General features: G+C 48.1%; 1 protein-coding gene across 1 annotated transcript; it reads right to left on the bottom strand.

The window, feature by feature from the left end:
- Positions 1-753: 753 nt before the first annotated feature.
- LOC135273385 (microtubule-actin cross-linking factor 1-like) lies at positions 754-19,898 on the bottom strand. Its single transcript, XM_064372202.1, has 2 exons — positions 18,839-19,898; positions 754-2,909 (listed from the first exon to the last, which is right to left on the bottom strand). Exons 1-2 carry the CDS (start codon positions 19,056-19,058, stop codon positions 2,764-2,766), a joined length of 366 nt encoding a protein of 121 aa, XP_064228272.1. The 5' UTR covers positions 19,059-19,898; the 3' UTR covers positions 754-2,763.

The raw sequence follows: 19,898 nt of genomic DNA, 5'->3' as shown, positions 1-19,898 counted from the left end.
GCACCGCGCTCTCCTCGAGCCCCGGGGGCTGCCGGTTCCAGGCCCGCGCGCTGAGGCGGCGGCTGCGGCGGCCCCAGCCTTGGCCCTTTGTGCGTCTCGGAGGCGGCGACGGCGCCCTAGCTCTCCACCGTCCGCTGTCCGCCCGCCTCGCCCGGCCCGATAGTCGCGCTCCGCTCCTCAGCCCGCTCGCACCCGGTCCGCTCGCGCTCCGCCGGTCCCGGCTTGCGTTTCCGCCTCCCCACCCCTCCGCTCCGCTCCTCCCTCAGCCCGCCCCGGCGCGGCCGCGGCGGCGGGCGACGGCGGGCGGCGGCTCCTCCTGTCAGGAGCGCCAGGCCCGGCCCGCTCCCCGCCCCCCTCTCCCCGCCGCCTCCGCGGCCCGGCGAGTCCTCGGCCCCGGGCTGCGGCCGGCTGGGCCCGAGCTGCCCACACGGGTCCCCCAGGGGCTGCCAACCCGCGCCCGGCCCGGAGAACCGAGGGGCGCGAGAGGCCGGCCCACGAGGGAGTCCCGCTGGGTGGGAGGCTCCGCGCGTCAGGATGAAAGGCTGGGCCGGCCGAACGGCTGAGAGACCCGGGCCGGCTCCACAGAGCGGGCGGGAGCCCCAGTCAGGGCTGACCTACGCCGGGAGTGGGACAAAGGAGGGAGCCCCCTGGCTGGAGGGAAACCGAGCTGGGCCTGTGCGGCTGCTGGAGAAAGACCTGGAGAAACAAGGGAAGGCAGAGGGCGAAAGACCACGATGCCTCAGATCCCGGGGCTAGACGCGGTCAGAACGAGGACAAGGGCAAGATCCAGACAGGGCTGCAGTGTGGGGCCGGAGGACACTGAGCCCACAAAGAATCCCGGGAACAAAGGGTTTTCCAGAAACAGAAGAAGCTGAACGAGAAGTGACCGGGCAGATCCAGCACTATGAAGTAAACCAGGCCAAGGAGCCAGAGCCTGAGAAATGACAACCCAGGGAGGCCCGAAAACGGGATTCTGACTGCACCATGGGGTGAATAAGAGGAGAGACGGGGGGACATAGATCTGTGGGAGATAGACCCTCCAGGATTATTAAACTGCGACAGCCATCTGAACAGAGAGATAGAGCTCAAAAGGGAGAAATGTGGGCACCTGAGACGGAACCAGGACTCTTAGGGAACAAAGGATGGACTCTGGAGCATAGCTGGTCAGGGAAGAAAAGGGGAACCCAATTCTTTGTCATCAGGGGGAAAAAAAGAGTAAAGAAAGGAAACTGGAAAATATGGGTAGGGATTTATTGGGGGCCATTTTGAGGACAGAGCTCCCAACATCATCTGATCCAACATTCAGTTATGTATCATTCAATTCCAATATTCATGGAGTGCACTGGAGCCACCAGCAGTGAATGAAAAACTCTGGTCAATGTAGAGGACACGTTTTGCCCACCACCCCCCATTCAGCCATTATCCTCCCCTGTTAATTTGATTTTTCAGGAGGTCTGGAGAGGTGGTTGTGGATAAGAAGTTACATTGGCTGATCTCACAATAAGGGCACATTAGCAAGTAAAAAAAGAATTCATGCAACACTGAGCAGCCAAAATTGGGACTTGGGCTTCCATTCCAGTTCCCATTCTCAAGAATTTGAAGGCGAGACTTCTTAACCCCAGGCTGGGGAAGGTGTCTTTGTACCTTGTGAGTAGTGCCAAATATTTTGGTCAATGCTCAGCACATTCATAACAAAAAAAAAAAATGATTCTCGATAACAGGTGCACACTGCTAGTTTCCACATCACACCCTGATTAGAAATCAGGTGAGCAAGTCATTAATCATATCTTTTCCCATCAAGTTTTGCTGGCCTACCCAAGTTGTAGGCATGGAGATCATGCAGGGAAGGACCTGAAGGAGGACAGGGAGGATCCTTAGACAAATGCTCATTTCCTTCCAGTTTAATCCTCTGTGCAAAACAAAACAAAACAAAACAACTAGTTCTCACTTTGGTGTCAGCTACTAATGAGCTCAGTTTACAAAAAGAAGGGGAATAAGTTTGAAGTATATTTATTTTTCAGTAAAAGGTTTTCAGTGGGAAATGCAGGATGAGTTGCTGATTGATGGCACAAGCACATTTTTCGTAAACAGCAGAGAATATAGAAATGCTAACTCTGAGGATCTTGACTGTGTCAGTGCTGAGTCATCTACATTTCCCATATTATTTTATACCAGCAGGGCTAAGAGGGCCCAGACAAAAATCTCGCATACAAACACCTCCACATAGACATCTCACCCCCACACAGACATCTGCCTCCTCAGGTCCATTACAGTACATAGAAAAGTCCCTCCATTCCTTCCTGGGGCTGCTACAGGCTCCACTTTGTGAGCAGGTTCCTCAAGATGAATGGCTGATGCTTGCCAAAGGTGAAGGAAGAACAGGGGCAAAAAGGGGAAGAGTCTGCTGTGAGAATCAGAGAAGACCTGAGGGGGTGTTGCAGGGAGAAGGCAAGGGTTGAGATTCCTATTAAGAAACACAGAAATCAAAGAAAAAACCTGCTTTGGGTTGTGACTAAAGGGGTTCTCTGAGACTCAAATTGCTTTCTTGACCAAATTTGCATTTAAATGCTCCCAGGAGATTTTGAAATAATGCATTCTTCTAATGAATGGAAAGTGGGGAAGTCCACATGTTTGGCTGATGTTCCTGTTTTATACAGAGAAAATTTTACAAGGCTAGAGGAACAAAGCGGCTGCCAGGGGGGATGGGAGGAAGGAAGTTTATGAAGGGGAGATTTTTCGCTTCTTTCAAGCAACAGTCTAAATTTATAGCCAGACCACACAGTCGCAAAAGCTCTGAGCCTTTCTCCTTTTGGTCTTTGATTTTCTTTTGCTCTTGATGGGTGAGACTGCTGCTGCATTTCTAAGAAGGCTGCAATGGGGGAAGCAGAAGAATGTACTCGGAAGGGCATCTAGTGGAGGAGAAGGGTAATACAAGGAAATTAAAGCCCTTTATCTTTGGTGTCCTCCCAACTAAAGCCTTATCAAATGCCCCCCTCACTAAAGCCCTGCCAATTTCTATTTCTTTCAGCTCCTCAAATGTGTTATCTCGCCTCAGGGCCGTCCCACTTGCTTTATTCCCAGACTATAACCCTTCATCACTCTCCTCCTTTGGCCTGGCTCACTCCTATCCATGCTTCTGCTGAAACTCCCCAGGGGGAAGCCTTCCTTGACCCCCCTTCTCCAATTAATAGGCCCTCCTCTACCCTTTGGTAACACTCATCACACTTGAAGTTATAGTACAAGGTATTTTAGCCAAACTAAATCGTAAGCCCCGTGAGGGCTGGGACTGTTTGTCATCTTACTCACCACAGGATCCTTAGCACCTAGCAAATGATCTGGCACATACAAGGCACTCATTAACTATTCTTTTTTTTTTTTTTTTGAGACGGAGTTTCACTCTTGTTACCCAGGCTGGAGTGCAATGGCGTGATCTCGGCTCACCGCAACCTCCGCCTCCCGGGTTCAAGAAATTCTCCTGCCTCAGCCTCCCGAGTAGCTAGGACTACAGGCGTGCGCCACCATGCCCAGCTAATTTTTGTATTTTTTAGTAGAGACGGGATTTCACCTTGTTGACCAGGATGGTCTCGATCTCTTGACCTCGTGATCCACCCGCCTTGGCCTCCCAAAGTGCTGGGATTATAGGCATGAGCCACTGCGCCCGGCCTAACTATTCTTTAATGCTATGCATGGTGGCTCTTCTTCACCTTTGACCTTTGGTTCATTCACCTGTTATCCCAACACTTTGGGAGACCAAGACAGGAGGATCGCTTGGGCCCAGGAGTTCAAGCAATGGGCAACATGGCAAAATTTGGTCTTTAAAAATATACACATACATACATACATACACACACACACACACACACACACACACACACGTTTGTATATTTGTTTAAAATTTTTTTTTTTTTTTAGACGGAGTCTTGCTCTGTCACCCAGGCTGGAAAGCAATAGTGTGATCCTGGCTCACTGCAACCTCCCTCTCCCGGGTTCAAGCGATTCTCCCTGCCTCAGCCTCTTGAATAGCTGGGATTACAGGTGCCTGCCACCGCACCTGGTTAATTTTTGTAATTTTAGTAGAGATGGGGTTTCACCATGTTGGCTAGGCTGGTCTTGAACTTCTGACCTCAGGTAATCCGCCCACCTCAGCCTCCCAAAGTGCTGGGATTACAGGCATGAGCCACTGCACCTGGCCTAAATTTCTGATTAAATGCATGAATGAGTGAACCAGATGATCCTCAAATATTGGCTGGCTGTGACTACTGACTAGCTGGAAGGCTAGAGTATTTAAGGAGAGAGAATGTTTGTCTCACAGCCTCCCTTATTGAAGGCTGGCATTACAAGTCTTCCATATTTAGTATCTATCTTCCTTTTTCAGGCTGATCTCCTATGACACCCTCCTGTGTACTTCCTTTCCCTATAATCAAACTCTGAGCCTTTGCCTAGAATGTCCCATCCCCCAACTCCACCTACTGAAATCTACCTTGAAAGTTCACCCCAAACGACATGAATTTTTTTTTCTATTTATCTATTTAGAGACAGTGCCTCACTCTATCACCCAGGCTGGAGTGCAGTGGTGCACCTCGGCTCACTGACACCTCTGCTTCTTAGGCTCAAGCAATCCTCCTGCCTCAGCATCCCCACCAGCCAACCCATCAGCAGTTGAGACTATAGGCACATGCCACCATACCCAGCTCATTTTTGTACTCTTTGTAGAGATAGGATTTCCCCATGTTGTCCAAGCTGGTCTCGAACTCTTGGACTCAAATGGTCTGCCTGCCTCAGCCTCCCAAAGTGCTGGGATTACAGGTGTGAGCCTCTGTGCCAGGCTTTTTATAAAATTTTTTTTTTTGAGACAGGGTCTCACTATGTTGGTCTTGAACTTCAGGTATGTGTACTGTGGATGTCTGTGTCACTGCCTCCTTAAGCTCTTACTTCATAGGTTCTTCAGGGCAAAGACATCTATTTCATCTTTCTTTATCACTGGGCCTAACAGAATACATTGCACATAGTAGATGTTCAGTAAATATTTGCTGAAGGAATGGATGCCTCACTGAACTCATATGGGGGTCGGGGAGGGAGCCAGATCTGTGATTCAAGACAACTGAGAATCCAATTCAGTGTCCACTCAGTGGTCAAGGGCTGAGACACTTCATGTGTACGGAGGAAAGAGGGAAGTACAAAATTATTTCTCTTTCTGCTCGTGCTCCTTCCTCGACCCCTAGAAAGTTTATTCCCAGCTCTTCTTCACTTTGGTTCATGCTGCATTATTTTATGTGTTAATTGATGCTTTATAAAGAAATTCTTAGGCCGGGTGTGGTGGCTCACACCTGTAATCCCAGCACCTTGGGAAGCCGAAGCAGGCCAATCATCTGAGGTCAGGAGTTCAAGACCAGCCTGGCCATTATGGTGAAATCCTGTCTCTACCAAAAATACAAAAAATTAGCCAGGGGTGGTGGTGGGTCCCTGTAATCCCAGCTACTTGGGAAGCTGAGGCAGGATAATCACTTGAACCCAGGAGGTGGAGGTTGCTGTGAGCCAAAATTGTGCCATTGCATTCCAGCCTGGGCAGCAGAGCAAAACTCCATCTCAAAAAAAAAAAAAAAAAAGAAAAAAAAAGAAATTCTTTGCTAGTAGTGAGTGTTTGCACACACACACGTGCACATATTCTCTCCATTCCTCCTTGCAAGGGTAGCCATCTGCTGTGCCTTTTATATTCCCCAATAGTAGCTGATGCCAGGCACTGAAGGGGCAGCCCCAAGTGTTATCTTTTGGCTAGCTCTTGGAAGAAAATTACCTAGTTCTAGTCTCAGAAGTGCAGCTCCACCAGCCTCTTGGGCACAGGCTTTAGCCAATCCCAGCCAAAATTCCCTTTTTGCCCAGCTCCTAGAAACACTTTATAAGCTTCGCTTGAAGTTCTCAAATCTGCTCTGGGGTAAGAAGCCTTTGCCTGCTCTCATGCTGCCCTCTTCTGTTCAGAAAGTGCAACATCTCAATTTAAGAGGCCTGGAGGGTGCCAGCCACCCAGGAAGACAGGATCCCTGCCACCAGCAGCTCATCCCCATAGCAACCCTCAAAATGGTTACTCAGCCATCTGGGTTACCATAGTAACTGGCCAAGCCGCTCCACCTCAGCCTCTCCCGTGGCTTGTCAGAGCCAATTCCAAAGAATCTCCAGTGCTTACTGGGAGTAATGAACAGAGGCTGGACCCCTGACAGGCAGCTATCCCAAAGGGGCATGGAAGGCCTCACCGCACAGGGTTCCCGAGGCATAGTGGAGATAATGGGTGTTAAGGCACTCTGTGAACCTTGAAGTGCAACACAGATGTTAGCTATTATTAAACTACTGTTCCTTGTAATGGGAGAGGCAGTGGGTTGCCCTAGGCAGAGCTAGCACCATTCCAAGCTTGGCCCCTCACTAGCTGGGAGACCTTGAGCAAGTTACCAAACTCTCTGGGTTTCTGCTTCCTCTGCTGTAGCACATCTGCCTCCTAAAGTTGTTTTGAGGATTAGGTCAAATACAGCATGTAAGATGTTGAGCCCCAAGGCTGGCATTCAGAACCTAACAATAATTATAAAAGGTATTGGCCCCTCTGCTGTCTCCCAGCTTCTTTGTCAGTAAAACTGTTTTATCTTCAGTCTTGAAGGAATCAGGCTAATGTGAGCCCTGCTCAACCATATCCAATCTCCCTTCCTGCTCTGAGTCAGGACAGGGTCTTACCCTGTGTGGGTTTCTGAGGGACTATGGGCCGTCTATACTTTTTAGGGAATTGGGAGGTTCCCCAAACTGGGAGTTGTGGCTTTTTTACCTATGAAACTTCCCTTCACTTGAAGCCATAGCTCCCCATCCAACACCACCTCAGGGTAGAAACCTCTGAAGGGCACAGTGGTCCATGCCTGTAATCCCAACACTTTGAGAAGCCAAGGTGGGCGGATCATGAGGTCAGGAGATCAAGACCATCCTGGCCAACATGGTGAAACCCTGTCTCTAATAAAATTAAAAAAATTAGCCGGGCGTGGTGGTGCGCACCTGTAGTCCCAGCTACCTGGGAGGCTGAGGCAGGGGAATTGCTCAAACCAGGAGCCAAGATTGTGCCACTGCACTCCAGCCAGGTGACAGAACAAGACTCTGTCTCAAAAAAAAAATCCCTCATGAAGACTCTGGGCAGTGGGTCAGGTGGCAGTGGTTCCAGTCTTCAGACATGGACTCTGAAGTAGGTAAACTAATATATTTACTACTAGAGGAAAGGTAGTGTAATATAACGATTAAAAAGTGAGGAGGGTAAAGGAGCTTGAAGTTGCAGCGAGCTATAATTGTGCCACTGCACTGCAGCCTGGGCAACAAAGCAAGACTCTGTCTCAAAGACAAAAAGTGGGGAAAGTAAAAGTATGTGATTACCAGAACTTTCTTATATGTAACTGGGGAGGGAGATGTGGGGTTGCTATATATGGTTTTTTTTTTTTTTTTTTTTTTTGTCCACAGTTCCTAGCTCATAATTCCTGTAGCCCTTGTCATAGTTTTCTGCTATAATGCTGAGGCACTGTAAGCCTCGAAGCAAAGCAAGTCTTACAAAACAGAATCTTTCTGACCTTCTGCCCTCCTTTCACCTGTTTCTTTTTTCTCCCAAAGTAGGACTCAATCTTCCCTGCATTTTTTTTTTCCTGAGACAGGGTGTCTCTGTGTCACCCAGGCTGGATGATGGTGATCACAACGGCAGTGGTGCAAACATGGCTCACTGCAGCCTCGATCTCCCTGGCTCAAATTATCCTCCCACCTCAGCTTCCTGAGTGGCTGGGACCACAGGTATATGCCACTATACCTGGCTTATTTTTTTATTTTCTGTAGGGACAAGGTCTCACTATGTTGCCCAGGCTGGTCTTGAAATCCCAGATTCAAGTGATCCTCCTGCCTTGGCCTCCCAAACTGTTGGGATTATAGGCATAAGCCACTATAGCCAGCATTTTTTTTTTTTTTTTTTTTTTGAGACAGTGTCTCACTCTGCTGCCTAGGCTGGAGTGTAGTGGTGCAATCATAGCTCACTGCAGCCATGACCTCCTGGGCTCAAGGGATCCTCCCATCTCAGCCTCCCAACTATAGCTGGGACTATAGGCATGCACCACGACACCTAATTTTTTTTTTTTTTTTTTTTTTTTGTAGAGATGATGGTCTCACTATGTTGCCCAGGCTGGTCTTGAACTTCGGGCTTCAGGCGATCCTCTTTCCTCGGCCTCCCAAAGTGGTGGGATTATACATGTGAGCCACCACTCTCAGTCTTCCCCCACATTTCTGATTGTAGTCATGAGACCCTATTTCAGGAGTCTTGCCCCATACCCTGAGGGAAGGAATGCTGTACAGAAATTCCAAGAAGAATCTGAACAGCCAGGCTTTGCTGGGTCTCTACACTGTGTTAGACCATACACTTTTTGCCCAATCACATTTCTACATGGTTGTCAATCATGCCTATCCAAGGAAGTCTCCATGAAAGGCCTAAGAGGACTGGGTTCAGGGAGCTTCCAGGATAACTGAACACGTGAAGATTCCTGAAGAGTGGCATACAAGGGAGGGCATGGAAGCTCCACATTCCTTCTTCCATACCTCGCCCCTCACCTTCTGCATCTCTTTACCTGTATCCTTTGTGTGTTTTGTGGTTTTTGTTTTGTTTGTTTTTAGATCCAGTATCACTGTGTCACTGGACTACAGTGCACAGTCTTGGTTCACTGCAGCGTCAACCTCCCAGGTTCAAGCAATCCTCCCACCTCTGCGTCCTGAGTAGTTGTTACTACAGGTGCACATCATCACGCCTGGCTAATTTCGTTTTATTTTTTGTGGAGACAGAGTCTCACTATATTGCCCAGGCTGGTCTCAAACTCCTGGTTTCAAGCGATCCTCGCATCTTGGCCTCTCAAAATGCTGGCATTACAGGTATGAGTCACCGCACCCAGCCAGGACCCCATTTATAGCCAGTCAGGCAGAAGCACAGGTAAAACCACCTGTGATTGGCATTGGAAATGGAGCTGGAGGGGGTGGGCGCAGTGGCTAACGCCTGTAATCCCAACACTTTGGGAGGCCAAGGCAGGTGGATCACCTGAGATCAGGAGTTCAATACCAGCCTAGCCAACTTGGCAATATCCGTCTCTACTAAAAATACAAAAAATTGGCTGGGTGCGGTGGCTCACGCCTGTAATCCTAGCATTTTGAGAGGCCAAGGCAGGCAGATTGCCTGAGCTTAGGAGTTCAAGACCAGCATGACCAACGTGGAGAAACCCTGTCTCTACTAAAAGTACAAAATTAGCCAGGGTGGTGGCACATGTCTGTAATCCCAGCTACTCGGGAGGCTGAGGCAGGAGAATTGTTTGAACCTGGGAGGCGGAGGTTGTGGTGAGCTGAGATCGTGCCATTGCACTCCAGCTTGGGAAACAGGAGAGAAACTCCATCTGAAAAAAAGAAAAAGGCGGAGTAGGGGAACGTCTTGGGGGCTGAACCCTCAAACTGTGGGATCTGATGCTATTTCCAGGTAATTAAACTGGAGGACACCCCACTGGTGTCCACTGAAGAACTACTGCTTAACTTGCTGGCAGTGAGAAGTCCCCACATATCTTGGGGACACAGAAGTCTTCTGTGTTGATTGTTCAGTAAATGAATAGAAAAAACAGGAACTGTGTTTGTTCCACTGACAAGAGTGTAGGAATGAAATAAAGTTGGCCATGAATTGATCATTCTTGTTTCTGGATGATAGGGGTTCATTGTACTATTCTCATTACTTTAATATGTTTGAAATATCCTGGAAAGTGCCTGGGCTTTGGAGTTAGGCAGACCCAGAACTCAGCACTTGAATAACTCCAACGGGCATATTGTATATGTTGGGTGCCAGGGGGCGCCATGCACATTAAGTAATGCTGAATCCCAGCTCCATTATTTGCTCAATGTATAATCTCAGACATGTTCCTTAATATTTCTGTTGAGAATAGCAACTAGTTCCCAGGGGTCTATAAGGATTAAATGATGTATGTAAAATGCCTGGCACACATCTAGGACTCTACACAGTGGCTTTACCAGTTATTATTCACTGGAGGATCCCAGCTGGCACCATCTCTCAGACTCTCTCTCCTAAACTGAATCCAGAGTTCACTCTGCAAGCCACCAGCTAGACTCTTTAGTTCTTAATTCTCACCAGCTGGTCTCTCTTCATTTTCCTTCTTTCCTTCTTACTAAAGTCAAAGAAAGAAGAACAAGAATAGATGCAAACAACAGACATGTGCCCTGTCTCTTCAGGTTGTCCTGGCTAATTCCTATTTCTTTCCCCAGTCCCAGAAGAAATGCTATCATTGCTTTAAGCCGGGGAGGGACAGGAGTAGAAGTTCCTTCCCTTCCAGAATTTCCTCAAAACTCTTTAGACTTGCAATGTAGCTCAGCTCATGCTGCATTCTAACTGTCTTCATCGGCAGGAGCTGGGCTCTGAAGTGCAGTCTGAGTCTAGAACAAAGTAGCCCTGGGGATATCCGTTAAATGAGCAAGTGTGTAATCAGTGAATAAGCAAGGGGATAAATCAGCACATTCATGAATCTCTGAACAAGTGTATGAGTCAATGAATGATATCAACATTAGTGTATCATTCATTCACTCATACACTTGTTCACAGCTAATATGTATCAAGGGCTGACTAAATAGCAGGTACTGGGCCAAACATCCTACTCGCACTACCTCATTTAATCTACCATGTAAGTCTCTGAGGGAGTGCTCTTGCTCCCCCATTTTAACTGTAAGAAACTGAGGCTCAATGAGGTTACTAACATCCCAGAGTCACCCAATTAGCAAGTGAGCAATGAAACTAGGACTCCAGCTGACTCCCAAAGCCAGTCCTTTGCATGAATGAATGGAAGAGTGAGCACATGAGGAAATGTGTAAATGAGCGGGGAGGGCATGCCCAGAGACACCACTGAGGCCCCAGGCAGAATCCTCCCCTGACCACAAGGCAAAAGCCTGGTATCTTCTGGGGTAGGGCCAAAGCACAGCTCAGGACAGAAGCTTCAACCTGTAATCATCACCCTTCAAGTTATAGGGGCTTCAGTCCTTCCCTGTAGCAGCATCACAAGTCCAAGCAGAGATTCCAGCAAGGAGCACCCATTCTGTTCCCACAAGAAAGCCAAGACAGAGAAAGAAGGTGGCAGGCTTCTGACAGGTGGCAACAGGCAGTTGCAGGTCCCAGCCACAGCAACCAGAAAGAGGAGGCCAGCCAGGCTCCATATAACATTTTAGTGATGATGGATCTGTTCATAGACCTTTCCTCAAGGGGAGGACTGCTGAAATAAAGAACAAATGCAGCCCTAGATCCTGCTGCAGTGTCAGCTACTCTGGTGGCATCTAACCCCTGAGCCCATGAGACTGAGAAATGATGGCCTTCCACAGTCCCCACAGTAACCAGAGTCCTTCCTCTGTATTCCTCCCTTCAGCCTAGGCTTCTCCCATAACAGAAAGGCATGAGCCAAACTGTCATTCCATATCTTTCTCTATGTCACCAAGGAAGTCATTAAAAAAGCATGATGGCATTAAGACGGGATTACATCTTGCAATTCAGCAGCCACCTTCCCTCACCAACTAGGGTTCCACAGGGGCCCTGCACCTCAGAGAAAGGACAGATTGGCTGTCTTTTCTGCTGCCTGCACAGCATTCTGCCCACGTGGTCATGTTCCAGCCCACAGCTAATGTGACCCAGATTTACTTTCAAAGAGCTGGAGCTGAGCTGGTGGTGTGTAGCTACAATTCATTCTGCCCCACTTTCAGGCACCCTCTTCTGTTCATCTCTCCTGCTACTGAAACCAAGCTCTAGGACAGGGCCAGAGATTCTGTGGATACTGCCAGAAAGAAGTAGAGAAGCTGGGAAGGAGGAGGAGCCTTCCTGGATACGAAACTTGCAGAGCCTCAGGGCAAGGAAGGTTGGTGGCTCAGGAGTAAGGATTCCCAGTGAGATCATCTTTAAGGTTCCATTTCCCATCCCTGCATCCCCTTCTTTCCACTCACGGCTTAGCCAGAATAAGCCACGTCCATCTGCTCCCTGACAAAGGCCTAAAGAACAAAAGGAAGGGACAGAAATAAGAGGCTTGGGCCCCTTCTTTGCTGGCCTCCTGAGTCTCCACTGCCTCATCTGGCTGCCAGGGAGGTTACAAGGAATGACACTGCTAAGTGCAGTAGCAGGCCATGTGAAGCTGTGTTTTTCCAGCACATTCTGATTCTCATTCAATGATCACTTGAAGCAAGTATCACCATCTCCCTTTTACAGACAAGGAAACTGAGGCTCCAAGAAGCAAGGTCATTTGCCTAAGTCTTGTGACTCCAGATTCAGTTGTCTTCACAGTACCTGGCACATAGCTGGAGCTTAATCCATTTTTTTTTTTTTTGAGTGGAGTCTCGCTCTGTGGCCCAGGCTGGAGTACAGTGGCGTGATCTTGGCTCACTGCAACCTCCACCTCCCAGGTTCAAGCAATTCTCCTGCCTCAGCCTCCTGAGTAGCTGGGACTACAGCCATGCTCTACAGCTAATTTTTGTGTTTTTAGTAGAGACAGGGTTTCACCATGTTGGTCAGGCTGGACTCCTGACCTCGTGATCCTCCTGCCTCAGCTTCCCAAAATGCTGGGATTACAGGCGTGACTCACCACGCCCGGCTGATCCTTTTTAATTGAATGAATGAATAAATAAATGAAGAAGCAGAGAGGTGCCTGTGGGATGCCTTCTTAGAGCTCCCAATCTGGAGAAGAAACACATGGGCCCCGAGGAGTGAGCTCCAGCTTCTGACCAGGTAGTGCTTTCATGGCTCTCCGCCCCAGGGCAAAAAGGGGTAAGATGGGACGGTGACTACAGAGAGCTCCAGAGCTGCTGAGGGAAATGAACCTGAGAACAATGAACATGAATATAAAGCCAAATGAAACAAGGGCTGTGCAGAGATACAATTGCCATCTGACTGGAAGGCCACAATGGAGCAGATGCTGGGAATGATTATTTCAGCAGCATTTGCTGAGAGACTCCCAAGAATGAATCCCACAGATGCTTTCTACTGGCACATAGCTTGATCCCTTTTTTAGTTGATTGAATGAATGAGTGAATAAATGAACAAGCAGAGAGAGGTCCAATCCTTAGCTCTGAGTCACTGTGCTCCCCTTTTTCACAACACATATGGGGACAGAATTATTTTTTCCCTTTTAACTACTTAAAAAAAAAATAGAGACAGGGTCTCACTATGTTGCCCAAGCTGGTCTTGAACTCCTTAGCTCTAGCGATCCTCCTGCCTCGGCCCCCAGAAGGGATCACATCTTCAGTCATCTTTGAATACCAATGCCAAGGACAGGGAGGGTCCTAATTAAGTGATGTTAGATGAAGGAATGCCTGCTTGATGGGTAGAGGGTGAAATCTTCCCATACCCAACCAAGCCCTAGCCCAAACATGAGCCCTTCTTCAAGATATGGTAGTGCCATCTGCAGGAAACTTGTAATAATAAATGTACATGTCTGCAGTGACAACAAATGTTATGTGAATGGCACCCAAAGGGTTGTGCAGTGTACAGCCATGTGACAACCTGTCTTGCACCCTATTCTCAACCTACTCTCACAGGTCCCAGGGGATACATCCTTTCTTCCTCTCATTGTTTCTATCCTTTGGTGTTGTACTCTTTACTAGAGTAAACTCCCCAGTGCCCCACTTTTTTGTTGCTTCTCACCAGTAAGTAAGGATATTTCTACTGATCTTTACTAAAGACAGAGAGCCAGAGGGGAAGAGGCAAAGTTTCCAAGATCTTGGTCTCTCCCCTTTCCTGTTTCTATAGACCAGGATCCTGAGGCCTTTCCTGGAAGTGACCAAAAGGTCTCTCAGGTGAGTGTGGAGATTTAGATTGTCACCTGCAGAAGATTCAGACTGGCCTGGTTGCCATGTATTGCCTAAGGAAATAGAAAGAGCAATGTACAGGGCCGGGCATGGTGGCTCATGCCTGTAATCCCAGGACTTTGGGAGGCCGAGGTGGGCAGATCACCTGAGGTCAGGAGTTCGAGAGCAGCCTGGCTAACATAGTGAAACTCCATCTCTTCTAAAAACACACAAATTAGCTGGGCGTGGCAGCACACGCCTGTAATCCCAGCTACTCGGGAGGTTGAGGCAGGACAATGGCCTGAACCCGGGAGGCGGAGATTGCAGTAAGTTGAGATTGCTCCACTGCACTCCAGCCTGGGTGGCAGAGTGAGACTGTCTCAAAAAAAGAAATAGCAATGTACTTAGTGTTAGAAGATCTGTGTTTACCAGTCCTGTGTAACTACAGGCCAGTCCCTTAAACTCTCTGAGCCTCAGATGCTAACATATGTCCTGCCTAACACAGAGTTATTTTGAAATCTGTGCAAATCATAAAGATTTACAGAAACAAGACAGAAACAAGACACTTTCATTAGTGACTTGTTACATTTGAATGTGGCTGGGCTTAGGGAGTTGAGAATAAGGCTGGCAAAGAAGAAGGAGAAACAAAAGAGGGGAAGGATGAGAACAGGAAGACGGGAGGAAGAATAAGGTTTAGCACCCTAGAACCTGTCTGACTTTGTAGACTGAAATCAGCAGGTTTCTCAGCCCCAACATCCCTCTCTACTCTGACATGTGTGACCAGCAGGGTCACACATGCTTGAGGGGTTTCTCCCTCAAGCAGGGCAAGGCCCCAAGACCAGCTCAGGACACAGAGTAGGCCAGGGAAAGGGAAGCTCTGTATTTGGTGAGAGTGATTCAGACACCCCCACTTGGCTTCATAAGCCAGATCCAGGGGGAGGAGAAAATTGCACAGGCCACAGCTGGCTTCCAGTGTAAGACTGACTTCATTTCCTTCCACAATTAAAGTTCTGCTTCAGAGAGCTTCAGAGCGTCCAGGGTCTCCAAGACATGCCCTTCCTGTACCTCCTGTGAAGGAGTCCCTGCAGAGCTAAGGCTGCCTTTTTCTTTACTCTGGTGGAACCCCCACAGCATTCTAAAATCACATGAAGATTTCAGCAAGACCCTAAAGTCGCAGTCCCGCCTTGTCTCTGCTGCCTCTCTCCTCTCCTGCTAAAGAAACACGCCCAACTGCAGCGCATAAGTTATTTTTAACCATGGCAGTCTCCCCATTTTCAGCCTTACTGGCCCAACCCCCTCCTCAAAAGAGGCATTCAGCAGTGTCAGGATGCAAAGGAGATCAGCATCCATGCCAGAAACACAGCACTGCACAGCACCCGCCATCCCTGTGCTGAGTTGACCCAGCGGGATCCTTAGGAGCCTTGCCTGCATAAAATTAAGCCTCCTTGAGTCCACTCCACTTCTATTCTAGACTCCAAATCTGAAGCAGCAGGCAAATCATCCCGTGGGCCTCCTCAGAGAAGACCGGAAGGGGAAATCATCACAAAGCGATCTGAGTATGCATGAGTGATGAGGGATGGAGGCGGAGGGTATAAAGAAGGAAGAATGAGACAGCCCACTCTGTCTTCAGGAGAAAGAGGTTTGCGAGTCTTCAGAGCCCTGAGTCATGGCCCTTCAAGACTGGAGACAAGTAGAGCCCTTCCTGCACCCTAGGGACAGCTCTGAAATTCTGTGCCTGGCTGATACTGCAGGCCCCGTGGTTTTGAGAAGGACTTCCTCCAAGGACTCCCCGCTGCCCATCAGAAAGAGCTCAAACTCTCCTTCCTGCCTTCCAGGCCCTACTGCTGTCTCCTCACTTGGAGCTCACTCCCTCTAAAGTCCTTTTCTGATTACCTGAGCCCACATAAGCCTTTCTCTGTCTGACTTTCCATTACAGTTCAGTGCCCCTGTTTCTGGATCACAATCTGTCACATCACATAATATCATCAAAACGCTCATTCAGCATTCATTCAGTCCTTCAGTACTGGCTGATCTCTAGCATGCACAAGGCGCTGTGCAGCCCTCTGAGGCTCAAAACATAAGACACGTCCCAAATTGCTCACTTTTCTAAGGGAGTAATGGGCACCCTGTGGGTTAACTGCTACACTGTACAAGGGAACATGGAGGAGAGAAAAGTATGACTGTGAGAGCGGAGGAGGAAGCTTTGGATACCACTGGGGGCATTAAGGACAGAGGAGGCGGCACTTAAAAGAGGAGGAGGGTTTACCAGCATCTTGCAGAGAAGAAAATTAAAGCATGTTAGTTTCATCCTGCAAGATGCATCCCTCTGGAGGGCAAGTTACAGTGTACCGTGGCAGGGTGATTAGGGGTAGAGGTGGCAGCAAGTGAAGCTCGAGAGGCAAGTAATTTTGTTGGATCTTTATGCTGAAGACTCTATTCCACAGGCAATGAGGAGCCAAAGGTGGTTTTTAAGCAGTTGAGTAATAGAATTAGGTTTGTGTTTTATTTTATTTATTTATTTATTGTATTTTTAATGAAATATTATACGGGCAACACTTCATTTCTTTTTTTTTATTTTTATTTTTTGAGATGGAGTCTCATTCTGTCACCCGGCTGGAGTGCAGTAGCACCATCTCAGCTCACTGCAACTTCCGCTTCCCGGGTTCAAGCAATTCTCCTGTCTCAGCTTCCCGAGTAGCTGGGATTACCAGCACCGCCACCATGCCCAGCTAATTTTTATATTTTTAGTAGAGACAGGGTTTTACCATATTGGTCAGGCTGGTCTCGAACTCCTGATCTCAGGTGATCCACCCACCTCGGCCTCCCAAAGTGCTGGGATTACAGGTGTAAGCCACTGTGCCCGGCCAACACTTCATTTCATAAAATAGAATATATGTTCTTTTTTTTTTCGTTTGTTTTTTAAGATGGAGTTTCCCTCTGTAGCCCAGGCTGGAGTGCAGTGGCGTGATCTCAGCTCACTGCAACCTCCACCTCCCAGGTCCCGGTTCAAGCAATTCTCCTACCTCAGCCTCCCAAGTAGCTGGGATTACAGGCATGAGCCACCATGCCCAGCTAATTTTTGTAGGTTTTTTTTTAGTAGAGACGGAGTTTCACCACGTTGGCTAGTCTGGTCTTGAACTCCTGACCTTGTGATCCACCCGCCTTGGCCTCCCAAAGTGCTGGGATTACAGGCGTGAGCCACTGTGCCCGCTGAACATGTGCTATTGAGGTTTGTATTTTTTTTTTAAGAGACAGGGTCTCACTATGTTGCCCAGGCTGCAGTGCAGTGGCTATTCACAGGCGTGATGCCACTACTGATCAGCATGGGAGTTTTAGTTTTTACCTGCTCCGTTTCCAACCTGGGCCGGTTCACCCTTCCTTAGGCAACCTGGTGGTCCCCAGCTCCTGGGAGGTCACCATATTGATGCTGAACTTAGTGCAGACACCCTATCAACATAGCACACTACATGCCAGAACTCCTGGGCTCAAGCGATCCTCCCACCTCAGCCTCCAGAGTAACTGGGACTACAGGCACGCACCACCATGCCCTCGAAGTTTGTATTTTAGAATAAAATACTCTATTAGTCATGTGGAGGATGGGGGCAAGACTAAGAGAGGAAGAGCTATTATACAGTGGAAGGAGCAGGTATATTATTTGAGAGACACAAAGAAAGTAGCAGTACAGGCCTTGGTGATGGCTTGAAAGCTAGTTATGTCATCGATTTAGCTGCAGGCACTGCTCTGTTTTCCTATCTGTACTCCAGCACCAACACCCTGCTGAGATGCTGAGCACACTTTAGGGAGGCAGCTGTGGATGCCTTCAGTTGAAGCATCTCCTTTATTGAACAAAAAACTGTGGTAAGGGCTTTCCACACTTTATCTTTAAACTTCAAGGCATCCCTGCACAGCAGACATTCTTTTTTTTTTTTTTTTTTTTGAGATGGAGTTTCGCTCTTGTTACCCAGGCTGGAGTGCAATGGCACGATCTCAGCTCACTGCAACCTCCGCCTCCTGGGTTCAAGCAATTCTCCTGCCTCAGCCTCCTGAGTAGCTGGGATTACAGGCACACGCCACCCTGCCCAGCTAATTTTTTTGTATTTTTAGTAGAGACAGGGTTTCACCTTGTTGACCAGGATGGTCTCGATCTCTTGACCTCGTGATCCACTTGCCTCAGCCTCCCAAAGTGCTGGGATTACAGTCATGAGCCACCGCGCCCGGCCATTCTTAAGACAAGAAAAGTGACACTGAGATAGAACGAGGGACTTGCCCAGAGTCACACAGTTGGTCAGTGGCAGGACCACAATCCAGAACCCTACCCTCTCTGATTCCAAAGCTTACACTCATAACTACATTTCACCGCTGCTTGTCAAACAGCTGGGCACATCCCACCACAGGAGGCAGCCCCGACCTTCAGACCATGTCAAAGGTCAGCATGTAGAACACTTTTGGAAGGTGATACAAGTAAAACTGTGCTCTCCAAGGATTTCATTATAAGGAAATAACTCAAATCATTCTTAACCATGTTCTCAGCAGCATTGTCTAATATAGCCAAAAAGTGAAAAAAGCGTAGGATTTAGAAAATCATAAAAAATATTAGACAGCCTTTAGAAATAGTAGCTATAAAGTCTAAAGTGCAATACGGAAAATCTTTTTAATATAAGAGTAACTAAAAAGAGTCAGATGCAGAACGGTACCTAAGCCATGTAGGCAACTACAGAGAAAATATAACTGAATGGGGACAAAGACAAGGAAGAAGGTACAGAAATGAAAACAGGTCTCATGTTAGCGCAGGGTGGCAGATTTTCCTCTTTTGAGGTTTTCATTAATGTTATTTCAACATCTTTCCAAGAGTAATAATAACAAATCCGATTCTGGCTGCTTTGTCAGAGAGCCCTGGTGAGGGCCCCTCGGCCCCCCACACAGCCACTGCACCCTGTCCCATTCCTCCCTCACACCCACAGCGTCCAACCTGCTGGGGTATCTCTCTTACCAGCAACTCTGACCACAGCACGCTCTGCAGGGTCCAGTACCGAATCCTGGCTTTTCCGCTTTTTCTGCTCATGCAGTGGCAGGTTCCAGGGCAAGGTGTCCCCTGGGGGACAAGGAGACAGGCTCCCTGACCGCTCGCTCCTGTAAGATCGCTCACTCCGACACGACCGCTCACTCCGACATGACCGCTCACTGAGCGTCTCTTCATCTGAGGAAGACATGGCCCAGGTGGAAGCTGCTGCAGGAGGGCCTGGGAGCCAAGGGAGAAGTGATCTGAAGGAGAAAGGGGTAAATGTGAGCAGACCAAAGAGGTCCCATAAGAAGCGCTGGGACTTGGGAAGCAGAGGTTCTAGTCCTGTCTATCTGAACTTCAGTTTCTTCACCTGGAAAATGGGATGAAGATGATACATGCCAAAATTAATTCATGAGGTTTGGGGGCTATTGTTTGTGATGATGTCTACAAATCTTAAAACATCATGTAAAAGTTAGCTCCTATTCCTAGGAACTATTATTATTGTTATTTGGCACATTTGGAAGATTACGCTCACAGATCCCATGACAGAACACTATGGGTTTAAATTCTACTCCATTTACTAGCTGTGTGACCCTGGGGAAGCTACTTGGTCTCTCCAAGCCTCAGCACCTTCATCTACAAAATGGGGATGATAATAATAAAACCTAGCCCTATGGGGTTGGATTCTGCATGTAAAGTGCTTAACCCTGCATGTAAAGTGCTTCATAGTGCCTAGTGCCCAGTGAGCACTCAATACACAGTATCTATTATTACATTCCTGTTCTACTTACCTCCCAGGAATGCTATAAGGATAAACTGGGGCAACAGATGGGAAGTATTTTCAAAAAGCTAAAGCATGATCTCAGTAGCAGGCATGAAGCAAACCATGGGCTAGAATAGGCAGAAATTCCCTGGTTTCTCCCACTCTATCTCCAGCAGATATATTAGAAAATGTACTAGACTTGAAGTAAGACAGACTTGGGTATAAATTCTGGTTTGGCCACTTACAAATTTCTGTACTCTTGGGCAAGTCACTTCACCTTTCTGA

This window comes from Aotus nancymaae, unplaced genomic scaffold, assembly GCF_030222135.1.
Source record: "Aotus nancymaae isolate 86718 unplaced genomic scaffold, 86718_ANA_hifiasm-v0.15.2.pri h1tg000007l, whole genome shotgun sequence".
NCBI lineage: Eukaryota > Metazoa > Chordata > Mammalia > Primates > Aotidae > Aotus > Aotus nancymaae.
This window is presented reverse-complemented; position numbering and strand designations above follow the sequence as displayed.